We start from the raw sequence: 25,778 nt of genomic DNA on the forward strand, positions 1-25,778 counted from the left end.
AAAGTAAACAAATATCGGGATTTTGTATTGTAAGGTGACCCATGGCTGTAATATCACCACTATCACAACCTGATTTGTCAACTGCAACAGTTAAAAACACTATGAGAATATACCTGCGTTCAGTGCAATAAAGTAATTCGCTGTGCGAGTTTGCATTTTGATTGTGTATTAAATTAATTGTTTTCCACTGCTGTTACAATGTAATGTAAGTATTATTTTCTTTATTTGATTCTCTTTGTTCATTAGAAGGTGAAGTACTGTATTACTTTTATGTTTACTTTCGTAACGTTACATTGAAGAACAAAAAAAAAAGTAAATATTGTGATTTTACGTGGATTGGCATCTGTTTAATATATTGTAACCTGGTTATAAACTCAATTACTCTTGTAAAAATGCCGGTAAATATTTCCTGAAGTCTAAATATGAATTCCGCGTCGCTCAGTTGTATTCACTTGTGTTATGTTTAAATAATTTTGTTGTAACTGCTTGTGCACCCCAACAAATTAGCTGAAAAATCGTGCTTAAGTTATAAAATATTGCATTGCAATTTGTTGAGATGTTGGGATCATGATTACAACAATATTTCAAACTAGCTTTAACCCTTGGCTTCGCTCGCGAATATGTAAAATAATGAAGTTGCTTCCGTACGCGTCTGTAGTCACAGAAGAAGTAACAATGAAGTAGAATGGCGGGAAGTTTAAAGTGGCTGAAAGTATAGTCTATGGAAGTATAGTGTACAGTCTCCATAGTGTAGTCAATTGGATTTGATGTTGACGTAGCTATCGGTAATACAGTGTGATAATACAGTGTGATGGTACTATAGTACTTAGGTTTGAGCTTCATTGCTGGAATGCTAGATGGCGTTAAAGTAGTCAATTAGCCTGATGCAGAGGTATTATTGGCTAAACTATTTCTTTATTTTATTTTAAAAATAATTTTTTTTTATTAAATAAAAAGTAGCCTATAACCATTCGGGGACCACTAAGAATATGTGTACAAATTTTCATGATGATCGGTTAAGTAGTTTTTGCGTGAAAGTGTAACAAACATCAGGACTTACGCATTTATAATATTAGTAGGGATGTTACCATCGATGTCTTGTCTTTGAAAAAATATTCTATCTCATAATTGCTAGAAATTAAAATATCTCTCATAAAATTGCACTTTGTATGCATAATGACTTGACAAATGGACTTGAGTCCAACTTAAACATATACCACTAGGATTTACAATACATATATAAATATAAACCCGGATTGTGTCATAATGATCACAATGTCCACAAAGAGGATATGACCCTCTTAATTGCCATCGATGTTTATGCGATGAGTGCATAAACATTCAACTCGGCTTGACCCGTCTTATGACTAAACGTTTTCCGTTCGTTCATATTTAATATTGATTACTATGAATCTATAACTACTTGCTGCATAGTTAATTTGTCGATATCGACCGACACAGCTAATATGCAAACTTAATACGACTCATGTCTCAACTGCGATGTCTGATGATGAGTATTGACCAGACTAGCCGGACAGACACAGCATTTGCACTTTGAGACCATTCTATGTCGAGATTAATTAAATCTTGCGTCAGATATGTTATAATTTATAATGGGTTGTAAATGGGAAGCAAAAATATTCAAATGTTTATAATATTTACTTTCTTTTTTAGTATTATTGCTAGTTATTAATTAATTATTTAATATTTACTCAAAATATATAATTAAATTAAATTTCACATTCAAATATTACGTTTTGTTGATTGCTAAAATGTTAGGTTAGTAATCACTGGTTTTAAGGTTAGAAAAGTAGACATTTAGTAAGTTTATGTCGTTTTTACACATAACAAACAAATTTCACAGCAGTTTTATCTCTCTGTGAATATTTATTATAACACATTACAAAACAGTTTCACATCCGCATTCCAAATCCAATATTTAAAGCTAACATAACCTCACAATGACTCAAACAAATTTATAGTCTACTAAAAGTTGAAATAAACACTTACCGAGTCAATATTTCATCACATCGGGCAGCAAATCACTCACACTGAAGCAACACTAAACAAATTTCCACAAGAAGCTTATAAATCTATTCAATTTTCAATTTTTAACGGCTCGATTGTTCTGGAAAATCTCAACCGCCACAACGCTGTCAAAATAAACAGCGCAAACTGTCAAACACTTTTCTATGTAACAACATAACCTAAACATTAGGTACCAACTGCAAAAAAATAAAATAACCTTGAAATAACCTCAAAACTCCAAAACTTAAACATTTTCTTAGAAATCTACAAATAAACACATCCTAAAACCGGAATTTCCAAATACTCATCAATCGGAAAAGCTTCTGACGCAAATTCCTATATAAACACTCCACAGAAACAAAAATAACGCACAAATCACTTAGAAAACTAAGATTACAGTCATTTGGTACTAAAAAACGTGGTTGCTGGGAAAATAGTGCGGGATTGTTGAAAATTGGTATTCATATAGATTTCGAGGTGCTCTTTACGAATTTCAACTTTGCCACCTCGTATCTTGTTCGCTCGCGCCACCATCTTGGAAAAATGGTGTCAAAAACAGTCTTTTGACCATATCTCGTTTCCGACTTATTTTACGATAAACATATCTATATAATAAATTAAACTAGAGAAAATTTCCTATAATTTATGTAAGTACCTTTTTCTTGTAAGATTAATAGTTTTAGCGTACGGGCGCCACAAAGTCTACTTCAACATTCGTTTTTGTCAAAAACTCATTTCCAGGTCATCATGACTGCTATTTTTGCTTGCTATGATTTGAGGGTGCTCCTGCTCCCCCTCGCTTGTTTGAAAGTTTTGCCGGCCGAGTTTACTTTTGTTTTATTATTTCTTCATTGAGTCATTATTTGATATTTATTGTTCTGAATAGTCGTGTTGTTTGCAGTTTTGAAGCCATGGTTGATAACGTAAATTGTTTTATTTGTAAAACTCCATTGCAAGATAGTGAATTGATTGAAGTGAAAGAAAAAGGATAGGAGACCTTTTGTAAGTCAAGCATTAAAAGAAAGGATAATAAGGGTAAACTTTTAGAGGGATTGAGATCGGTAGTTGTTCACGAGATATGTCGGAAACGATATAATAATGAGAAACTAATCATTGCGTTTAAAAAAGGAAGTGTTGTCACGACTTTTCAACCACAACTGCGATCCACGTGCCCAACATTCTCATTTAAAGATCATTGTTTTTTGTACGCTGCTGAAATAACAGCAGAATTTATAGCGAAATAAAAACAGACGCATTTGAGTGATCGAAATATTGTGTATAGCGTACATAAATTATCGATGTAAAACACTATTTCTGAACGTCCTAGAGCACGTAATGATGATTGGGGTAGAGCGATTGTTGAATGCCTCGAGCGTGTTCATGATTTGGTCGAAGCCAATGCACAGTATCACAATTCGTGCATGTTATCGGTGAAGATGTAGATCTTCTTATACTTTTAACGGCGCTATCAATTTTGCAACAAATCTATTCAACCAAAAGCATCATCGATCAAACAGCGGCAGATCACATATTATTCTTACACGCTTTTAGTGGCTGTGATACAACATCTGCACTCTTTCATCAAGGAAAATTAAAGTGTATTAATGTACTCCCCAAAAATCCAGATTTACGAGTAAACGAAGTTATCCAGGTATTCAAAACCCAAAGGCTGATACAGAGATCATTGCTACAGCTGGCGAATTCTTCCTTCTTAAATTATACAGTTACAGTAATGTGAAAACTATGCAAAATATGTCTTCAAACATCTATAGATATGCCAGCTTCACAAAATCAGCATACAAAAATAAATTTAATATTGCATCGCTACCACAAATTGAAGCCGCAGTCCGACAACATTCGTTCAGAACTTATCACCAAATAAGTAGTTGTATAGGAATGAACTAAATGCAGAACAATGGGAATGGAAAAGAAACAAGAATGGGCTAATTCCTGTCACCACACTTGAGCCCCCAGCTCCCGAAACATTGTTAAAACTAATCTTGCAAATGCAAAAGGGGATGTCAGAAAGCCTGCGGCCGCAGAAAGACTGGAATGAAGTGCTTCGTTATCTGAACAAATTGCAGTGGTACCTGTGATAATTTGCAAGTCCCATCACAAGATAGCGTTGAAGAGGAAGAAACGATTACCGTTTTTGAGCACACGTACGATGAACTCGAGAACCAAGATAGCATTGAAAACGATAATCCCATCACGGATAGTATGGAAGAAATTTTTACCTGTGATATTTCGATCGGTCCTGAAGACAATTAACGCAGAACACTTGGTCTATCGCGAAGAGAGTATCGAAAGACAATCCATTAAATTTTGGAATAGTGCGTGTGGATTAGGCCTACTGAGGATACCACGATAAAAAACAAACGCGTCACGTACTTTACCTCACGGTGGTGTGGAAATGAGTTTTTGGCAAAAATTATTGTTGAAGTAGATTTTGCGGCGCCCGTACGCTAAAACTATTAATTTTACAAGAAAAAGGTACTTGCATAAATTATAGGAAATTTTCTGTAGTTTAATTTATTATATAGATATATTTATCGTAAAATGAGTCGGAAAGGAGATATGGTCAAAAAACTGTTTTTTGACACCATTTTTCCAAGATGGTGGCTCGAGCGAACAAGATACGAGGTGGCAAAGTTGAAATTCGTAAAGAGCACCTCGAAATCTATATGAATACCAATTTTCAACAATCCCGCACTATTTTCCAAGCAAAACTACCAAATGACTGGGCTATATTAACATAACCTAAACATTAGGTACCAACTGCAAAAAAATAAAATAACCTTGAAATAACCTCAAAACTCCAAAACTTAAACATTTTCTTAGAAATCTACAAATAAACACATCCTAAAACCGGAATTTCCAAATACTCATCAATCGGAAAAGCTTCTGACGCAAATTCCTATATAAACACTCCACAGAAACAAAAATAACGCACAAATCACTTAGAAAACTTAAGATAAATTAACAAGAAATAAAAATCCATAGAAATTTATGTATAACAATTTAATAAATTTCTTTATTCATGTTCAATTGTTGTTTTCTTATAGATAAGACAATAAAACGACTACCACATAATGTAATCGTAATCGTAACCCGCAATAAACAATAAACATAACGAATATGTTTGTGCAATCAAATATTCCAACTTGATATACCTCGTTAATATTACCATGTGTAATAAAACATCAAACACAATATTCGACCACCTAACTTAAGAATATTTCACTAATCAACACATTTCTAATACTTGTAAGAAAGTCACAAAAAAATAAACTATGTACTCAACGCAAAGTCGCAATAATAAAACCATAAAAACTATGCAACAATAAATATGAGTATAATTATAGGTAGTCTGCTATTGGCCTAAACTAATCATTAAAGTTCGTGTGTAATGCAAGATCAATTTTAGAGAGATACTTCGCATGCGCAATTATGTTTAATCGTATAAGATAATTATTTGTCATTTGCTTGAATACATCCATCATTATTTATCTATTCGGCTAGCAAGCTAGTAAGGTTAGGTTGTACGAGCGCTTCTAGTCAATCAAGTTTAATACGCCGGGTATTTAAGTACAATTCGTAGAAATTAATTGACGTTTCAAACACACGCGCTGAATTTGAGGTTATGTTATATTATGCTAGGTTAAACATGGTTTTAGAGTGAAAATATTCATCACTTAGACGCTAGTAGTACAAAAGATATTGAGCTCTTTCGCCTCGTAAGTTCATAAGTATAATTCGTTGTAGTGATCGACTACAATTTGATTGATTTGATTTGTTTGGTTTTGAACATAACTAATGACTATAATCAAACGTTAATTAAAATTAATTTACCCTATCGAAATGTTAAGCGGATCCATTTAAAGCTGCTGGAATCCGGCCGTAGTACCTCCGATGCATCTCGTCGACTTTTGTCAGATAATACGTACCGGGGAAAAGGTGGTCAATGTCACCTTCAGGCTCAAACGGTGCTTTATGTCCGTTCTTCTCGCGCAGACTCAACATGGCGGTGAACTTCTCGGGACTCACACACTTTCTCGCCGCTAACATCGGTTTAATGTGGCTTAACTTACTGACTAGTTTATTCAGCGGGGAGTTTTCACCGGCGTCGGGTGAGACTGTGATCGAAAACATCGTCGAGGCTAATCCAGAACCATATGAGAAGAGAGCGATTTTATTCCCAGCGAGCGCAGCGACATCTTTACTGATCAACAGGCTAACTAATCCGCCATATAAAGATGCCGTGTACATGTTACCAACTTGATTGGCTGCCAATAGTGATGGTTTTGTTTTATTCTCGAATACTTCTTGACTGTTGACCATGAAAGCCTTCTCCACATCACGATCGAAGTATGTTTCTTCTAACTTACTGTCTTTGAACTTTTCCAGCCCAAGATAATCATCAGGTGATCGTTTGAAGTCGTTGAAAGCCAGGCGTCCGACTGATTTCTGCACGAGTTTACAATAAGGCGAGTGGAAGACGATTGCGTCGAACGATGATAAATTAACAGCGTTTTTACCCAGGGATTCAGCTTTCTTGCAGTAGGATTGGTAACAGTTATCCAAAGCACTTAAATAACATTGAATTGATAGTTTACCATCTACGAGGGGATATTCTGATGCCAAATCAGGTTTGTAGAAGTCATATGCATGCTTCATGTATGTGCCTCGCACATGTCTGTCAAAAACTAAAGGAGCATTTGGTGCAATTAGCATTGCGACAGCTCCAGCTCCACCTGTAGGTCTGGCTGAGCCTTGCGCATAGACAGCAATGTCAGCTGCAATCACCAGAGCATATCTGCCATTCCATGCGGAGCTTTCCACCCAGGATATGGCATTGAATAAAGCTGCAGTGCCGCCATAGCATGCATTTGTTGTATCTATGCCTTCTATGTCTGTCACTCCATGCGGTTCGAAGAGTTGCATAAGTACAGATTTAACTGATTTCGATTTATCGACGATTGTCTCCGTGCCGACTTCCAAACGCCCGATTTCGGTGTATTTTATATTGTTGCGTTCCATAAGTCTCTGAACAACTGTCAAACACAAAGAATTGATGTCTTCGCGGTCCGAGCAGAAACCCATTCGGTCCTGGCCCAAACCAATCGTGTATTTACCGGCGGATACTCCATCGTAACTTTCCAACTCCGTTTGATCGACGTACATCGACGGGAAGATTAGTTCCACGGCGACGATGCCCACGTTGTCCGGCCAGGAACCCATTTTGTTTGTGTGGTTGAGATGCGGATTATGTAAGGCTGGGAACCGCACGCGTGGTGGACGATCGGCAGTCCAAGTATGACTAGAAAGTCGGACGAGTTGCTCGCACTGCCAAACCCAACGGATACTCACTGAATGAAACTCGCAGCGTGTAATAATTTCTCTTTTTAGTGTGCCCCGGTCGTGGGGCTTGACGTTACTCCTACTGCGCGCTCCTTCCCACGTCGCACGGTTTTTTATTTACTTTGATTTCGTCTACGTTGGATAGGAGCGTAACCTCATTACGCCCCGTGAGCTTTACTCAACGACTCCGGCGACTTTTATGACTTGTCATCTGAACAAGGGGGGCGCGGACTTGTGGTCGCGAACAACAAGAACAGCAGGATGGTAGGACCAGGCCGTGAACTTAACCTAATTATGTCATTCATTGGCAAATTTGAATTTTCGAGTGCTTTCTATTCATAAAACGCGCAATTTTTAAAGAATTTCGTACCGAACAGGAAATACATCATTTAAAAGTCATGAGTGATTATTGTCTGACAGGTCATTCAAGGTTAACAATTTTACTAGTTTTAAACATAAAAAACTCATTCAAAATAGATAATAACTTATTGAATAGGCTGGTGAATAAATAACGCTTTCATTTTTTACCTAGTGACACCATTTAATGTTGTCTTTTTATCATTATTAGGGTTTAAAATGATATAATTTTTAGTAAACATTGATTTGATATAGGCAACTATTTTTACATGGTGTCGTTCGTTAAAAAAACTTGATTGTTATGACAACAACAAAACAAGCGTTTTATTGATTATTAATTTATAAATAAATTTATCTTTAGCATAATAACTTAATAGTTTAAAGTACATAAGTAGTTATACGTAATAATTCAATTCAATTTGTTTAACTTTACATTAATTCCAAGATAAGTTGTTTGAATATAGGCAACTTTCATTACATCGGGTGTGAAGTAGGTAACAGAGTGTAACGTCAAGCGTAAAGTGCACAAGGTTAGCTTTTTATTCATTTCCATTTTTATTTAAATCTTGATTTACTCCGCCATAAACTACAATAAACAATGCAGAACATAGTAATAGTGCTATTTTAATTTGAAATGCACTTAGTTTCATGCAAAAAACAACTTTTATAACCCTGCAACAGGTAAATGTAAACAAATTCTCAAAAACTAAGTATTTTAGTTGTTATTTTCCTATATTCAAGGCCTATAACGTAAAATATTATCATGGAAGTAAAAACAGAACCAATGGATGAAGTAATAATTAAATATGAACCCTATGAAGAGACAAATCCTGAGTTTGTTGACGTTTCTGAAGACCTTTTATCAGCAAGCATAAAATGTGAAAATGAAGCAGAAGAAGAACAACCTATTCAAGATCCTATTCAAGATAAAGTAAGACCTGTTCATGTGATACCTGTATGTATATAATTTTTACTTTATTTTGATTAATTTTATGTTTTTGAGTGTTTTGATGTTAAAACGCAGTAAATTAATGAACAAGTCATTTATTTCAGTTTATAACTACAAATCAACATCATACCAGCACAATATCTCCAAGTTTTAATCAAAATCCGTCTGATCTCAGCATTTTCTGGGAGCCATTTCAAGAAGACCACCCAAGAAATCAAATTCCAGAGGAACCAGTAACAAATGTCACTCAACACATGAATTTCTATGTAGGTAAACTCCTTCTGCATTCAATATGTGGTGGACACACATCACTCAAACTCCCTGCAGGTTTTAAAATGTATTTTATCAAAGACCTCGCGGAATTTAATCTGTTAATCGCACAAATGACTGTTGAGGATGGTTTACCGGTGATGAAACGTCAAATTCTCATCAATAGCGCATTACAAGTCTCCCTGTTTTTCGGCACGCGTAAAATAACGAATATTTCTTTATGTAAATGGCCAATTAACGGTGTGAAATGTATTCGGTTACTTGTGGAGCGTTTTGCTAAGTTTAAGTGGTGTAGAGGTTTATCTGCAGGCGTACGGATAGAACGCTGGTCTTCACTGATGATGCTGGATAGTTTGCATGATACGCATAAGTTTCGACACTTGCATTGCAAGTCGGTGCATCGTAATGTAGGCGATCAGTGTAGACATTGCAAGTATTTAGAAACAAGAGATAAGAAGATTGCGCTGGTGAAGCGGCAGTGTTATGTGACTTGTTCAATGTTGACCAATTATAAATACTGGCGGGGTATGCAGCAAGGCGTGCGCAGGTTGAAGATGAGGATTAAGAGACTGCAAATGGATAAAAATCGGTTGAAACGGGAATTGCAGCGTGTTCAAAGTAATCGGGTGCTGATTAATGAGGAGAATAATGTACAAAATGATGAAATTAAACTTGAGATTCACTATGATGGAGTTAGGATTTAAATTTATGATTTTTTTCATTATGAAAATGTGTTTTTTCATGACACAAGATAAAATGACTTGTTTGATGATAACTTATTGAATTCAAAACATTTTACTATGAATTGAGAGGCATTTGAGTGTTAAATTGAGCACATGGGTAATGTGGGACGTTGAAACGAGTGCGTTTGTTGTAAAATAACAACAATAAGTGAGAAATATTTAATTGTAAAGTTTAAAAATTGAAATTGATTAATTTTGTTGAGGAAATGTGTTGATTTGGTTGGATGTTTAAGCAATAAAAGGCATAATTAACGAAATAATAAGTAATTAGACCAAAAAATTACTAAATATGCACTAAAACATCTTAATTTGTTATATTTTCAATCAAAAACAATATATTTTGGAGTTGTAGTTGTTGAGGCGTAATCTTGGTTGCATACATTAAATATCCAACATAACTTTTTAATATTTTAAAATCTTAAAGTTTTATTAAAATTAAATTGAACAAAATATATATTATTACAAGTTAAGTATTTAAAAGTTAGTTTATATAAATATCACGTACATTTCCACAACATTTTCTTTGTATTTCTCTCGAAAAATAACAAGTATTGTGGTTTGCCTAACATGAATCATTTATTTAACTTCACTCACGAATAATAGTTGAGTTTATTTAGTAAACTTTGAAGTAAATTTAAATATATACGTGGTGCCGCCTCCGTGAGGTTTTCCTCTGCACACACATCGTCCGCATTGCCCAAACGTGAGTCTCGATTCATAATAATAATTAATATTTTCTTTGTATTGTTGCGACACAATATAACATTCAATAACACGTGCTGGTTCGACGGGCTCAAAATATAACAACCAATAACAATGCGAGTGGACAACTTAAAACAATACCGCATATTCGCTGCTTTCTTTGAATGAATTAATCATTGTTTGTGATTTGTGCAGTTAACACTCCAACATCATCAAGTCTTAAGTCTTATAACCTAAGAATTACACTGCACATAACCTAATCTAACCTCACTTTATTTTTAACGTGGAAAGCAGAAGCAGGAAATCGTAAGTCTATTTATAAAAAGTATTAAAATTGATTTTTATTGGTCTGAATATTCGCCGGCGAAATTCGTCCGCATTGGATTTCGATAAGAATCCGACCGAAATATGCATTAACAATCGCGCATTGTGCGGCGGCGGGCGAAAATCGAAATTTTCCTCTCGGCGTTTTACGATCCATTGTGAGTTATTTGCGAGCATCGAATTGCGCCGACGTTGTGCCTTACTCTCACGTCCGTATTAATCCGACGACAAATTACAAATCGTTTCGCGATCGCCGAGGCGCAATTGCGATTTGGCTCGGTATCGGCGAAACGCAACTTTTGCGGGGCAGAAATATTGTTTGTAATGAACGCGAGTGGAAAACGCATTGTGGTGTGAATTAGTGCGATTCGGTCGGGTATTAATTATGAGTGAAACTTTATTGTTTGCGAATTCTGTCGAGTAATTTAATTTATGGATGCAAATAACGTGAGTTTAATTAAATATTTATTATTGTTTTTTTTTTATAAAATATTACACTGTAAATGTGTAATTGTTGTGTTGTTTTGTAAATAATGTTAGGAGATGTTTAGACGCATCCATCACAACATGAACATTCATCTTTCGGGGCGAATGCCAATCCTTTATCGAAACACACTTTTGAGGGCACGTCGTAGCATTTAATTGTTGCACAATCGGTGGGTTTGCATTTCTTGTCGATGCTTGCAGGCGTTTCAACTAAAAAATGGAAAAATACAAAATTAATTCATTTTATACGCAGTTTAACGATAAAATTTGATAAAATTAGGCAAATTTGTGTGTAATTAATGGCTACTTGTGTAAATTTGGTTGCATACTATCTAAATACTCGGAGATAAAATATTAGTATGATTTCTAAGGAGTTTTAACTAAAAAATATAAAAATCTCTGATTAATTCATTTTTATTTTGGTTTTAATGAAAAAATAGGCAAATTCTTGTACTTCTAATGGCTATTAGTGTAAATTGAGTTGCATACTAGTTATTAATACCTTTTGGAATACATCTATCGCAACAATAGCAATCGCCATCACGAGGCATGAAAACCTCAGTGGATTCATTGCAGTCTTCTTGTTTCTGCTGAGCGCATCGTACTCGCGAGCAAAAATCGCCGCAGTCGGTTTTCTTGACAATTGGCTTGTCTACGAGTACTTCACTGGTTGTAATAACTATATTAACACATAATATAATTACTACGGTAAATATTACTGATGTAACAACAATTTTTGTCATGTTTTTTTTACTCGAGAAAAATCAAAAGTCAAATAAGTGTTTATATGCCGATGTTCTGTATTCAACTGAATGAATAAATGCGGAATATCACGTTATTCACACGGGGATAGAAGGTTAACAACCATAACGGAAGTTTTAATGTGTTACATTAATGATTCATTTATAAATGTGGGATTTTACGTTGTTTTTATGTATTTTGATGGTAAAACACGATTTTTAAAGTTACGAATATAAATCATGGTTAATTGAAAAGAGCAGAGATGGCGCGACGATGTACTTATTCACATTTAATTTTTTGAGACTCACAACATTTATTTACGCATAAACTCAGCAAAAACTAAATTTATTTCTTGTTTTTATTGTGCAGTTGTTTGTTGATGCCCGTAACTCTACGAATAGCAAGTAGATGACGCTAGGATGCAGTTATTTGCATTAAATTCTCACCGGACATTTCACAACACAAGATTTGTGTTTACTTCTAGTCGAGGTGCGCGTATCTTGAGATAACCGAAGATTCGTGCTGTGATTCGTCTTCGTGCGATGTCACGCGATTTCGTGAAACAGATTATATTCGCGTCTTTGTTGCTTTGTTTTGATAGAATCGCGCAGTATTAAAATAAAATGTGCTGCATTCTTAAATTTTATTCTATTATGCACATAGAAATAAATTATAATATTGATATTTAATAGACAAAACACTGAATTAAAATTTATTAAATTTGTCATTTTTTCTCTGACAACAAAATTGTTTGATATTAATTATTATAAATAAAAAAAAAAACGATAAAAGTTCTGAAAGTATCTAAACTTAAAAAAACATTAAAATTAAGAGTAAAATAAGTTGTTTGCATTAAATTTTAAGAGAAGCTTGTTTGTGTCAATGACTTAAGTTAAGTCAAATTAAATATGGCACTCTCGTGTCAGTGGGAGTTCTTAATGCAACGTACAGTGAACGTATTTTATGTTGTGTGAGTTACTGAGTGCATCAGTAAATATAACTCCATATTATGACGCTAGATGTCGTTACGATGCACTTATTTACAACAAAATATGAATCGGACAACTTACTGCACTAGATAGATTTATGTTAACTCGAGTGTTGATTAGTAGCAGCAAGTGCAGATGAAGGTAATTTGACACTCGTGCATAATTTATACATGCAATTCTAATTTATCCTCACTAGTATTTTATTATAAATTTAAATTTTCATATTATTTCCTCTATTTCTATTTTTGATTAACTTCGCACCTGTGACTCGCTTCTTAATTAATGTACTCATATGTATATACCTTTGGGAATACACACGTCGCAACAATAACAATCCCCATCCTCGGCACGAAAACCTGCGTTTTCGAATCGCATTCCTCCCGTTTCTTGGCGACGCAAAACGCACGCGAGCAGATATCCCCGCAATCCGTTTGTTTTATAAATGGCGCCGGTGACGCCTCGGGCGCAACGCCGCCATTAACGACCGTAACGACCGCGAAAACTGCGCAACACATCACCAACACGCGCATACTAGTTGCTTTACTCATTTTCCTCGAGTGTAACGAAAGTACTTTGAAGTAATTAACAAATTAGCACGGTGAACACACAGAACTAGACAATACGACTACGCGCAAAATGATTTCGATTGTGCTTTGTTTGCTGCGGATGTCTGCACCGAACAATGTGATTATTCATACTGAGCATCATGAGCATGCTGATGATGAACGAACCAAACAAAGTTGAATCATTATGACGTCAGTGTGGATTATTACGTAATTTATGAAGAAATAATGTTGAGATTTTTAATTGGGTGGGTGATTAATATTGCATTAGGTAGTAAAAATGGTCGAAGATGTTAATGAGCGGTAAATAACGAGGTGGTTCATTGTTTCAATGTTATAAATTGCCATTGGCATTGTGCGATATGCAAATTCAAGGTAACATGTAACACGAATACGGAACACACGAGAATAGAAGAAGAACATTAAAGAATAATCTGATTCATCGTATTAAATTACTAGTTTTATAAATAACTAGCTTTAACCAGCGGTTTCGCTCGCGAATATCTAAAATAATGAAGTTGCTTCCGTAAGCGTCTGTAGTCACAGAAGAAATAACAATGAAGTAGAATGGCGGGAAGTTTAAAATGGCTGAAAGTATAGTCTCTGGAAGTATAGTGTACAGTCTCCATAGTGTAGTCAATTGGATTTGATGTTGACGTAGCTGTCGGTAATACAGTGTGATAATACAGTGTGATGGTACTCTAGTACTTAGGTTTGAGCTTCATTGTTGGAATGCTAGATGGCGTTAAAGTAGTCAAATAGCCAGATGCAGAGGTATTATTGGCTAAACAATTTCTTTATTTTATTTAAAAAATAATTTTTTTTATTAAATAAAAAGTAGCCTATAACCATTCGAGGACCACTAAGAATATGTGTACAAATTTTCATGATGATCGGTTAAGTAGTTTTTGCGTGAAAGTGTAACAAACATCAAGACTTTCGCATTTATAATGTTGGTAGGGATTCTTTGATTTTTATGTTTATTTAAGTTGTTTAACGGAAGAACAAAAAATAACCAAATATTAGTATTTTACGTGGATTGGCATGTGTTTAATTATTTGTAAACTCGTTATAAACTCAATAATTTTGGTAAAAATTCCGGTAAATATTTCCTGAAGTCTAAATATGAATTCCGCGTCGCTCAGTTGTATTCACTTGTGTTATGTTTAAATGATTTTTTAGTAACTGCTTGTGCACCTCTTCAAATTAGCTGAAAAATCGTGCTTAAGTTATAAAAGTTTGCATTGCAATTTTCCGGGATGTTGAGATCATAACTACAACAATATTTCAAATGTTATCATCGATATTCTAGCTCATTCTATATTCGATATTCTAGCTCATAATTTCTTGAAATGAAAATATTTTTTGTCGTTAAACAAAAAAATTAATATTAACCAACTAATTTTAAAAGTTTAATGTCTGTGATGTGTATTTGTTGTTATTTTTACTTTATTCCGTAAATAAAATTTTATATCCGCTGTGTACGAATAAGCAGCAGGCAGTATTATAAATCAAGTTCAAGTGCTCTGCTGCTGTGGATCACGGCCATTACTTTGGATTTTCCGCTTTTCAAAAAGCGAGTTAAACGCGAACCGTAGATATTCACCGCTTCAAGCCCTTTTAAGCTCTTCTAGCATTCCGACGAGGGTCAAGTTCTGCGTCAGGAGCAAACCTTTATTTTATTCACACATTTCTTTTATATATTTGCAAATTTCAGCAACTATACACTAAATATTTAGGTATATTTAATGATTTTACAATATTATTGGTGTCACACATGTGTCACAACACATACAGATGCCATCTTTGGGAACAAACGCCTTCTTCCGTTTCAAACAATATTTCGGAGTTATTTTTGAATTACATTTTGATGAGGCGCAGCTACAATCACCCAGCTCATTAACTAAAAAAATAAAATTTAAAAAATTAAAGAAAAAATTAAAGAAAAAAATGTTTAAACAAATTACCTTTGCGATAATCAATACAAGTATCACAACAGTAACAATCTCCGTCTGCTCCAATTAATGCTTCGTTAAAACCACACTCATCAATTGTTTTAGAATAACATTTCGTCTTTTTACATAAATCCTTACAATTTGTATTTTTATACACTCTTCCAACAGCTTGCATATTGACAAATTGTATTTCCCCGATGCAAATTACACAAATTGCTACCAATAATAACAAATATGCTCTCATAATTAATAATATAAACTTTTATTTTAAAACAACACAACAAAATGCAAAATAAATTCATGTTGTGATGATTATTTATAGATGCAATGCGGTTGTGGATATTGGGAAACAGGAACAATTAATAACTGGTTTGTGATAAAACCAATAACAATGGAGAATAAAAAAAATATCAAATCGCATTCATTATTGTTGTATTTTATGAACGATGGTTAGCTTCTAGGCTTTGTGCATTTTTTAACAGGAGTAATACACATATCGCAGCATTTACAGATTCTGTCTTTTTTGGCGAATGCTTTTCCGATGTCCAAGCAGTATCTTGGAGTTATTTTTGGGTTGCAATCGACTAGGTTGCAGTCATCGGGATTGCACTCAACATCAGATTTTTCTAAACAAAAAAAATTAAAATTTAGTAAAATCAAGTAAAAGAATACAAAATATGGTTGAAAGAGGGAAAATAAAGGGAGCTGCGACTGGAGTGTTGGACGACTCAGGCTCGACTGAGCGTGGAGCGCACTACCCGCAGAAAGTGGAGGGGGTAACGCATCGCTTATATTCGATTTGTAGCTAAGCGCGCGAAAAAATCGCCGATATAATAAAATAATAGCATACTTAGGACTGAAAACAATATTAATAAATATTAAATACTAGCTGGTGCCCGCGACTTCGTTCCGGCAGTGTTTAATAAAAATGTAATTTGTTTTTACTCTCTTGTTCTAGACATACTCGTAGTAAGAGTCAATTCTATCAATAAGATTAGCAATTTTAATTTAAAGAAATTAATTATATAAAGTTTTGTCAATAATGCACTTCAGCGCGCCATCTCGAATTCAACTATTTAACTATAACTATGATTGAATCTCAATGTCAAATTTTATTCTATAGAAAAGAGCTGTTTTGAGGATTTTCCCGGCAATTATTCGAATTTTTCTCACCTTTTAAACCTTCCCTAGACCTCCACGAATAATTCAAGACCAAGATAAGATAAATCCGTTCAGCCGTTCTCGAGTTTTAGCGAGACCAACAAACAGCAATACATTTTTATGTATATAGATTACGTGCAATTAATTTTTACCTGAATCTATGCACCGATCACAACAATAACAATCGTGATCAGCCCCGATGAGGACTTGATTAGGCTTACAGTCGCCAATAGTCTGCGGGGCACATTTCACAGTATGACAATATGTCCCACATCCTATTTGTTTGATCACCACTGGAATATTTTGAGATTGAACAAATTCCAAACTTAATAACACCAAACCAAAGGTTAATAACATCAACTTATACATGGTATTCATATTTAAAAAATAAAAATGAAATTAAGTAAACTTTAACTAAACTGTTAGTACCGGTTGATGATTTGGAGACTACTAACTGTAAATCCCAACTCAATGCTAATTTGTAATGCTAAAAATGGTTAAAACGTGTTACAAAGCTAAAAATTACATAGATAGTGGGAGTATGTTGTGGTTTGGAAGCAGGTATTCACATGAACATAATATTCAAGGTTATTTAATAGTAAAACAACATTTAAAATACTAATTATGATAAAATTATATTTATTACACCAAAAAGTGACTTGTAAGTCAATATCAAATCAATATTTCTTGGCCGTGTAATAAATAAAGTCAATATTTGCATGTTTGCACGTAAATGGCCGCTTTGTTGCGCAAATCTCCAAAGCGTGGCTCGCGTATGCGGTCGTTGGGACGTGTGATTTATACCGAAATTCAATGCGATGCGACATTTGGCGCAAATGTGCAAGCGACAATTTGCATTCGCAGCCTGCAACACATTTATGCATTCCAACTTTATGGCATGATATTATACCAATAGCTGTAGTGCGCTTTCATCATTCTAACTGCATGCCACAACTTCTAATTACCGCCACACAAGAAGTAAAATTCGATTTTAATGAGCTTACAGAAATAAATTGGGTAATGGATGCGTTAAATTGGAAGCAGCAAATACCTGACACAAAAATTGATGAAATTTGTGATTTAATATTCATTCATTTATGTGTTGTGTTGTGTTGTGTGGAAATGTGCGCGGGGATATGATTGAAATGCGTGATTTTTCACTGCCTTTAGACGCCATTGACGACGGCGTCCTTTTTGTGCATGCTCGCATGATTTATTCGCTTTCATGCGAACACACATCATATATTAATACGACTTATTTATTGATATGGATGTAAACCACGTTTGCATGCGACTAGTTTCCTTTTATATTACCCGGAATAAAAACTCTTTTGCTGGAAATAATTTTTCTGCATTTTTGATTTAGTATTATACGTAGAATACTTAAAAATGTGAAATTAGTTAATTAAATCCCTACTAATATTATAAAGGCATGCAATTAAACGAACTTTATTTTTTCGATTTTTAACTTGTCAATTCATTAAATGCACTTATAATTAATGTTTGCACTTAAAAATACAGAAATGAACTTAAAAATAAATATTTGCACTTTGAAAAATGAATTCCACTTGAATAAAATGCACTTATAAAACTTGCAGTATTAAGTTCGTGCCGTACTCTTAGCCGGCCCCTTCTATCAAGCCCCTCAAATAATACCAAACAAGGTAGCCTACCTAACCACCACCCCCCAACCCCCAACCGACAACCACCACCTCCCCCCAACCCCCAACCACCCCACAAATAATACCAAACAAGGGAGCCAACCTAACCACCACCCCCGACCACCGCAACCCCCCCACAAATAATACCAAACAAGGTAGCCTACCTAACCACCACCCGCAACCCCCCGACTGCCCCACAAATAATACCAAGCAAGGTAGCTTAGCTTACCTTACCACCACCCCCCAACTCCCCACCACCCCTCACCACTACCCCCGACCGCCCCACAAATAATACCAAACAAGGTAGCCTACCTAACCACCACCCCAACCCCCGACCACCCCAACCCCCGACCCCCGACCGCCCCACAAATAATACCAAACAAGGTACCCTACCTAACCACCACAAATTATAAAGTTTCAATTTAAAAAGTTGATTCAAAGCAAATTTAAGCTTAAACCTGAATATATATGTGCATTGTATTAAAATATAAGTTATACAATCTATAGTGCATAATATGAATTTCTTAGTGCAAAGTATGAAAACTTAAGTGCGGCTGTTCAAGTTTGTTAACACATATTCTTAGTGGTCACGCAAAAACTACTTAACGGATCATCATGAAAATTTGTACACCTTAGTGGTCCCCGAATGGTTATAGGCTACTTTTTATTTAATAAAAAAATTATTTTTTAAATAAAATAAAGAAATTGTTTAGCCAATAATACCTCTGCATCTGGCTATTTGACTACTTTAACGCCATCTAGCATTCCAGCAATGAAGCTCAAACCTAAGTACTATAGTACCATCACACTGTATTATCACACTGTATTACCGACAGCTACGTCAACATCAAATCCAATTGACTACACTATGGAGACTGTACACTATACTTCCATAGACTATACTTTCAGCCATTTTAAACTTCCCGCCATTCTACTTCATTGTTACTTCTTCTGTGACTACAGACGCGTACGGAAACAACTTCATTATTTTAGATATTCACGAGCGAAGCCGCGGGTTAAACTATTTTTCACACCCTTCAAGTTATATTTTAGCAACAAAAAATAGTCTATGTTAATCTCTTGGGTCTAAAATATCCCAAAACCAAAATTTATCAAAATTGCTTGAGTGGTTTTTGAGTTACAGCGACACAAACAAACATAAAACAAGTAAAATTTGAATAAATCTAAATTCTACTTGAGTAATTCGCGGTGTTTTGTTTTATTTTGCGGTTGTTTGCATTGTCCATCATCATTTTTATCACGCCCACTGAGCAATGAGCAATTTATTATATCATGTGATATTAATTCGGTCGAGAGGGGAAATATTTATGATGCTGAACATTGCATTGTTATCAAAATATGCAAATTTCTGAAAATTATTGCATTAACAGTCAGATATCGGAACAAAAAAAATATTTTTATGGTATCAATGTTATCAGTATTATGGATTTTTTATTTTTAGAAACAAACTAGAAAATATGAAATCAAACCGAATAAAAAAAATCGCAAAACCAAAATTTTTGACTAAAATAATAAATATTTCAGTTTATATCTCAATTTCTGTAACCACTTTAAATTTTCTAATCAAAAACAAACATTTCTCAAGTACACCTCTTGAAATTAGCATTAAAAAACGTTTAATGTATCATTTCAGATTTGCCTTGCCTCGCACTTCAAAATAATCACCAGGAAATGTCATCGTAATTAAATTCGTCATGGCCGCGCCGATCGGAATGCCACTAATTGGATTCCTCCTAAAAATCGTATTCCTTATCACTTTATTCGGCAGCACACACAGCGTCCCCACCGTCTCAACTGGCTCTCATTCTCTCACGTCCAACCATCACAATCACAATTCCAATCCCGCTACCGCCGCTTTGCAGTCACAATCCGTTCCATTGCTTCCTGACAGCACTTCCAATACATTAGTCATCGCTACCGCATCCACTCACTCAACTCCAACTCCAACTCCATCTCCAACCATCGAACACGATACTATTTCACAAACTCTAAACGCCAACACTCCACCACCCTCCAAACGCATCACGCCCAACCATCTCGACGAGGAAACTTCAACAAAAAGGGTATCAACTACCACTACGCCCAACGCCACTAGAAATAATATTAATACTTCCAAGTGTGATGATCTGGATGATCTAGACGCTGCTTTATTCGGAAAACCGTATGAAGAACAAGTAAAAATTTATTATTGTAAGATTTACGAACATATAGCGCCGAGGATATGGACATGGGTGCTGATCGCTTGTCACGTGGTGGTTTTTGTTGTGGGGTTGTTAGGCAACACACTGGTCTGCGTGGCGGTTTACCGTAACTGCGCCATGCGTACGGTGACGAATTATTTCATTGTTAACTTGGCTGTTGCTGATTTTCTAGTCATTTTGTTTTGTTTGCCGCCTACACTGGTTTGGGATGTGACATCCACGTGGTTTTTCGGGGATGTTATGTGTAAAGTCGTTCTATATCTACAGGTAAGCAATGAAAAAATGTTTTAGTAATTTATTCATAGATGGCGCTACTTGAAAGTGTTTTTATTTAAAGTTCAAGTTGACTTTATTTATTTTTAGTTTTCATTGTCACACAGCCAATATTTTGTGGTTTAAAGATAAAAATATACCGTGATGTGCTTTTTCTTTGCATGTGAATTTATTTTCTGACTCAGTATGTTGTCTTGCACAACATTTCGTGCACAGTGTAAATCACACGGTATTTTTTATAATGTGCTTCTTTATATTCACTTTTTTTGTGTGTTTTTATGCATTAAATAAGTGGGGACGCGCCCATCACGAACGAATTTCAACTCAGTCGAGTTCACACTGCCTTGAAATCAACACAGTGATAAGATAACAATTACAATCGTCGGTTTCTTTTGATAAATTGAATAATATTGTGTTCAGTTGTAATTTAGCCTCAAAATAAACTCAAATTAAACCAAAACTTCTTAAAAACTAATAAAAAGTGCTAAGAACAAGAAAAAAACATGGCGTCTTCACAGCTACTCTTCGAAGATACAACCATCATCACAGATCGAATGAAAGACTTCTGTTTTTATTTCATACGCCGTTTGGAAGCACGTTTTAATTTTTATCTTCTTATCCTGGAAGAAGACTCCAACGGTGCTGATAAAACCTCGACGGCCATGACAGTTTTAGCCAACGGTGCATCCGCAATACCAACTATCGGTAAACCGATCAGCGCGGCAATAACGCAAGGCGAAAAGTATTTCGCGAATAAATCGGACAAAGCCGACGCGTATCGATTGTGTGAGCTGGTTTATCATCATGCGAAGAACCCGGAAGCTTCCAGGAAGATTTATCTCTCAACTGCGTATGAGTTATTCGTTTGTTATGAAAAACAGTTTATTCAAGTGACGTGCAAGGGTGGTGTTACACGCGCAATCGAAAAATTGGCATACGATGCAGCGGAGCGACTTATTTCAGCCATTTTAGGTGCTGATTACAACATAACCTCAATTTTAGACCAGAAAACAATGATTGAGGCTATCGTTGAGAATAGTGGTGGTTTACTACATGATTTAGGATTGATGAAAATTGGTAGGACAGTAAAAATGTCTACAAAATCAAAATCAAAACATAAAACATGGAATAGCAGCGACATCTATACGAAAGTCGGTGTATACCTACCGGATAAAAATTTATTCTACATCAATACCCAGTCCAAAGTTGATTTATACGGTTTTCGACACCGTTTCACCTTTGAAACAGAAGAATATCTTCGAAAAAATTACGATGTGTGTGATTATCATGAACATAACCTTGATTTAACACCTTATACGTTTTCCCCGTATGAATTTCAAAAGCATTATGATGAGATAAATCAGTATTGCGTTGAAAGGCTCAATCCAATAAAAGCTGACCTTCAAGACAAACACGAAGAGTTGGTTAAAGTAATAGAAACTGTTGAAGATCGCGCTCAGGTTGATAGAGATGTCAAACACGAGGAAGCTATGACAAGTAGGATAGAACTGCACAAGGATCTGAAGGCGGATCACGGTGAGCAGAAACAAATGGAAGTGGCTATTCTGCAAAAGTTGGATGATGTCAGTAAGAAACAGGAGGAATACGCGAAGAAAGTTTGCGAGATTCAGGACGAGAAAGTTGTCATTAATAAGAAAAGTGTCGATGAATTCTTTAAGAAGATTGATCCAACGAGGAATCATGAGTTTGTTAAGTTGAAGAAAAAAATTAGGAAGATTAAATTATAGTGGACATAAATATAAACTTTTAGTTGATAGATGGCGTTAGTTGTAAAAGTTTTAAAAGATAAAAACATAATTCGTTTATTTCTTATGTTTTCTTATGAAAATTCATGAATTTATCCAGTTGAAGATAAAAAAAATGGAAAGATTAAATTGTAATGTACTTTTGTACACTTTTTATTAATAGGTGGCGTTAGTAGTAAAACATTTCCAAACACGAAAACAAAACTTCCTTTATTTTTTTACCTTTCATCGAATTTCACGCGTTTAAAAGTGGATTTAATATTATTGCACTGCTGTTATTTGCAGACGGTATCGGTGACCGTCTCGGTGCTCACGCTAACCTTCATTTCGATCGATCGCTGGTACGCGATCTGCTACCCGCTGCGCTTCAAGTCGACGACGCGCCGCGCGCAAACTGCAATTTGCGTCATCTGGCTGGTGTCCTTATGCCTGGGTGAGTCTTTTTTGTGTTCAGTGCTTATTTCTTGCATTTGCCCCTTGTTAGTACCCAGCAGCAAGCAGCAACAGTAGTAGGAGGAAAATAAAAGAAGGTGTAAAGCGCATAAAACTATTTTGCCACATCTGGTATTCAAATTTTACGCGACAAGAAGGTGTGCGGCGGAGGTGGACTGTTTGCACTTTTACGCGCAGGACTACGGCATTGAATTATTCATTTGAATGCACGGGAATGCTCGTAAATTGTGGAAAAGTGGACGGTGCTAATCTTACTGTGTCTTGGAATATTTTCAGAGCAAAAAATAAAGAGAAAAGGAGAAAATGGTTTTTTGACTTTTCTTGGTAGAAAATTAAAAGTTTTTGAAAGTTTTTATGTTTAGGAGATAGAGAATTAATTTTACAATACATGGAATTTGTTTTATTGTGAAATATTTTATAGTTTTGGAGACATTTCAGTTTTAGGAATTTTTTTTTCAAAAAATTTAGTTTTTTAGAAAAATCTTTTAAGAACGACTTTTATATTAAAAAAAATATTTCCTCTGCTATTTCTTATATTTTTTTAGAAAAAAATTAGTTGTAATTAAACAATTTTTGCCATTTCTCAATTTTTTTTTGCAAAAAATTGAATTTTTGTTGTATTTAAGCGAAAAAAACGATTTTAACTTGTATTAATATATTTCCAATTCTATTTATAGACATACCTGAATTGATAGTCAATGAAACGCGAAGTTTCAATCACAAGTTGAACATTGACACCGTATACTTCACCCAATGCGTGGCCACGTGGAGCAGCCAAGTGGAGCGCAACGTGCAGATATCACGCATGCTGCTGCTGTACTTTCTGCCTTTGATGTTAATGAGCATCTTTTATGTGCAAATCATACGTGTGCTCTGGCAATCCGGCACGGTCACGCACAACGGTGAGTCAAACATTGCGAAAGCAATTAACTTTTACAACCGGAACACAATTTCTTTCTCTTGTTTGTTTTGTTTGGCGTGTGTGATTTGTTTCGGTTCGTTTCGTGCAATTTAATCAATTTTAAGTAAAACGACACACAAAAACTAGCGTGAATTGCGTTGAAGAATTGTCGAAAGGCGGAAATCACTTCGAGAAAGCGCAATTGTTTAATCCGGCCAGAGGGAAATCTAGTGAGTAGTGAGTTGTCACGCGCGTGCATTGTCTCGATTTTCCCTAGAGTTGTGAGCTATTGTCAGCTAAAGTGTGCTTTTAGTTTAATTCAGGATCAACAAAATGTCAACAGAATAAAAATAGAGGAATAGGGTTTTATATTTTAATATATTTAGGTTTTTTGCATTGAAATGATTCTTAAAATAGAATTTCTAAGCTAAAATATGCTGTGGAGCAGAGTAAAAGCAAAATTAACATTTTTATTATAAAATTTATTTTTAGGTTAAAAGGAAAGTTAGGTTAAAGAAGCATTTTGTAATTTCTAATTTGCGAATTAATTGAATGATTTAATTGTTTTTATTCTCAATTTTAAATCTTAAACAGGTATTGCTGGACGTCACTTTAATTTCTCAATGGTATCGAATGCAAGCACTAAAGGTCAGCTGCGTTCACGCAAGAAGGCAGCGAAGATGCTTGTTAGCGTCGTTGGTATGTTTGCAATTTGTTATTTCCCCGTTCATCTTTTATCACTAATGAGGTAAATTGATAAAAAGAATCAATAAATTACAGAGGAATTTATGAAATAAATCGTTTATTTATTTTTATAGGTTAATGGTGCGTCTTCACAGTAGTGATTTTAACAATGCTATTGCCATGATTTCACATTGGTTGTGCTATGCCAATAGTGCCCTCAATCCTTTAATTTATAATTTTATGAGCGGTAAGTATAAAAATTCAAAAATATTTAATTTTTAAGTTCCGCACCGTGACTAAAGTACTTTAGTCACGGCTTTGGTCGTCTGTAATTAAATTGCCACTTTTTGTATCTCGAAACATTGCAAAAGTGGCAGTGTAAAGGTGGAAGTAAACAAATAATTATATTATACTGAATGATTTCCTAATAAAAATATAATATTATTTTATGTTTAGAAAAATTCCGAAAAGAATTCAAGCGTACTATTCACTGCACAACAAGCACGAAAGACTCTCGTGTGGAGCTGAACGCAATTTGGAAAACACAATTGCGTAAAGCACTTAGTTCCTCTCTGGGCAGGAGTGATACGAATCGCACCACAGTGACATCAACTACTTAACCCTAACCTAAAAAAACCTAAAAAAAATTACTAACCATTAAAAAATTTAGTATTTAATATAGAATTTATATAAACTGTGCCAGTTAATGTATTAATAGGGTTAAATGTTTATTTTACGAGAAATTACTGTTTGGTTGTTAAACTAATCAAATGTAAAACATAACATAACATAACATATAAATATAAAACGCAGTTTCCGTTTGATTCCCCACGTCACACCTAACTTCACGCTGCATTACACACGTGCGAGTACGATTCGATTCGCCACTATTCGTTTCCGTGTCACATCAAACCAGTATTTGCAGATTATCAAACGCAATCAGAACGCGCGATGAAACCACAGCTATCAATCTGTTTTCAGTTTCATCCAAACGTGTGTGCAAACAAGTAATCCAATATAAATTTAAAATTGACTATTTGAGTGGAAATATTGCGAAATCGATTGTGTAGTGACATTGATTCAAATATCATTAGGGTGAGATTTTTAATTAAAATTTATTTTTATTAAACATTTATTAAAAACAATAAAAAATACTAATAAGTCACACGGGTATTGAATTTTGTAACTA

General features: G+C 34.9%; 3 protein-coding genes and 3 long non-coding RNA genes across 10 annotated transcripts; 2 read left to right on the forward strand and 4 right to left on the reverse strand.

Moving 5' to 3' along the window:
• Positions 1-5,034: 5,034 nt before the first annotated feature.
• On the reverse strand, positions 5,035-7,555 carry Hmgs (hydroxymethylglutaryl-CoA synthase). Its single transcript, XM_065311184.1, has one exon. The coding sequence runs from the start codon at positions 7,267-7,269 to the stop codon at positions 5,893-5,895; it is 1,377 nt and encodes a 458-aa protein (XP_065167256.1). The 5' UTR covers positions 7,270-7,555; the 3' UTR covers positions 5,035-5,892.
• Positions 7,556-7,777: 222 nt separating this feature from the next.
• On the forward strand, positions 7,778-25,401 carry LOC135798353 (orexin/Hypocretin receptor type 1-like). 5 transcript variants are annotated; one of them, XM_065311181.1, is made up of 9 exons: positions 7,778-8,433; positions 8,488-8,677; positions 8,800-10,716; positions 19,945-20,779; positions 22,837-22,984; positions 23,682-23,906; positions 24,500-24,653; positions 24,724-24,836; positions 25,046-25,401. In XM_065311181.1, the coding sequence occupies exons 4-9, from the start codon at positions 20,006-20,008 to the stop codon at positions 25,207-25,209; spliced, it is 1,578 nt and encodes a 525-aa protein (XP_065167253.1). In that variant the 5' UTR covers positions 7,778-8,433; positions 8,488-8,677; positions 8,800-10,716; positions 19,945-20,005; the 3' UTR covers positions 25,210-25,401. The 5 variants fall into 5 exon arrangements, with proteins under 5 accessions (XP_065167253.1, XP_065167252.1, XP_065167250.1 ...); XM_065311180.1 differs by having other exon boundaries at positions 7,778-8,427; positions 8,488-8,701; XM_065311178.1 differs by having other exon boundaries at positions 7,778-8,427.
• LOC135798360 (uncharacterized) lies at positions 11,207-13,671 on the reverse strand. Its single transcript, XR_010549695.1, has 2 exons — positions 13,253-13,671; positions 11,207-11,430 (listed from the first exon to the last, which is right to left on the reverse strand). It is a non-coding gene; the product is annotated as an uncharacterized lncRNA (long non-coding RNA).
• LOC135798361 (uncharacterized) lies at positions 15,174-15,758 on the reverse strand. The gene is made up of 2 exons (XR_010549696.1): positions 15,481-15,758; positions 15,174-15,416 (listed from the first exon to the last, which is right to left on the reverse strand). It is a non-coding gene; the product is annotated as an uncharacterized lncRNA (long non-coding RNA).
• On the reverse strand, positions 15,884-17,103 carry LOC135798380 (uncharacterized). Its single transcript, XR_010549699.1, has 2 exons — positions 16,782-17,103; positions 15,884-16,094 (listed from the first exon to the last, which is right to left on the reverse strand). It is a non-coding gene; the product is annotated as an uncharacterized lncRNA (long non-coding RNA).
• Positions 20,794-22,738, forward strand: LOC135798357 (uncharacterized). Its single transcript, XM_065311185.1, has one exon. The coding sequence runs from the start codon at positions 21,289-21,291 to the stop codon at positions 22,531-22,533; it is 1,245 nt and encodes a 414-aa protein (XP_065167257.1). The 5' UTR covers positions 20,794-21,288; the 3' UTR covers positions 22,534-22,738.
• Positions 25,402-25,778: the final 377 nt, after the last annotated feature.

Source organism: Atheta coriaria, unplaced genomic scaffold, assembly GCF_025399875.1.
Source record: "Atheta coriaria isolate IRGN ID8LTWV9N9 unplaced genomic scaffold, Caltech_Dcor_3.1 hic_scaffold_9_pilon, whole genome shotgun sequence".
Taxonomy (NCBI): domain Eukaryota; kingdom Metazoa; phylum Arthropoda; class Insecta; order Coleoptera; family Staphylinidae; genus Dalotia; species Dalotia coriaria.

Bases quoted from the DNA above. Each gene is read 5' to 3' on its own strand.
- Hmgs (XM_065311184.1), bottom strand. From the start codon at position 7,269: ATGGGTTCCTGGCCGGACAACGTGGGCATCGTCGCCGTGGAACTAATC.
- LOC135798353 (XM_065311181.1), top strand. From the start codon at position 20,006: ATGGCCGCGCCGATCGGAATGCCACTAATTGGATTCCTCCTAAAAATC. The intron at 22,985-23,681 runs GTGAGTCTTTTT...TTCTATTTATAG, and splicing joins GCTGGTGTCCTTATGCCTGG to ACATACCTGAATTGATAGTC. The intron at 23,907-24,499 runs GTGAGTCAAACA...AATCTTAAACAG, and splicing joins CGGCACGGTCACGCACAACG to GTATTGCTGGACGTCACTTT.
- LOC135798357 (XM_065311185.1), top strand. From the start codon at position 21,289: ATGGCGTCTTCACAGCTACTCTTCGAAGATACAACCATCATCACAGAT.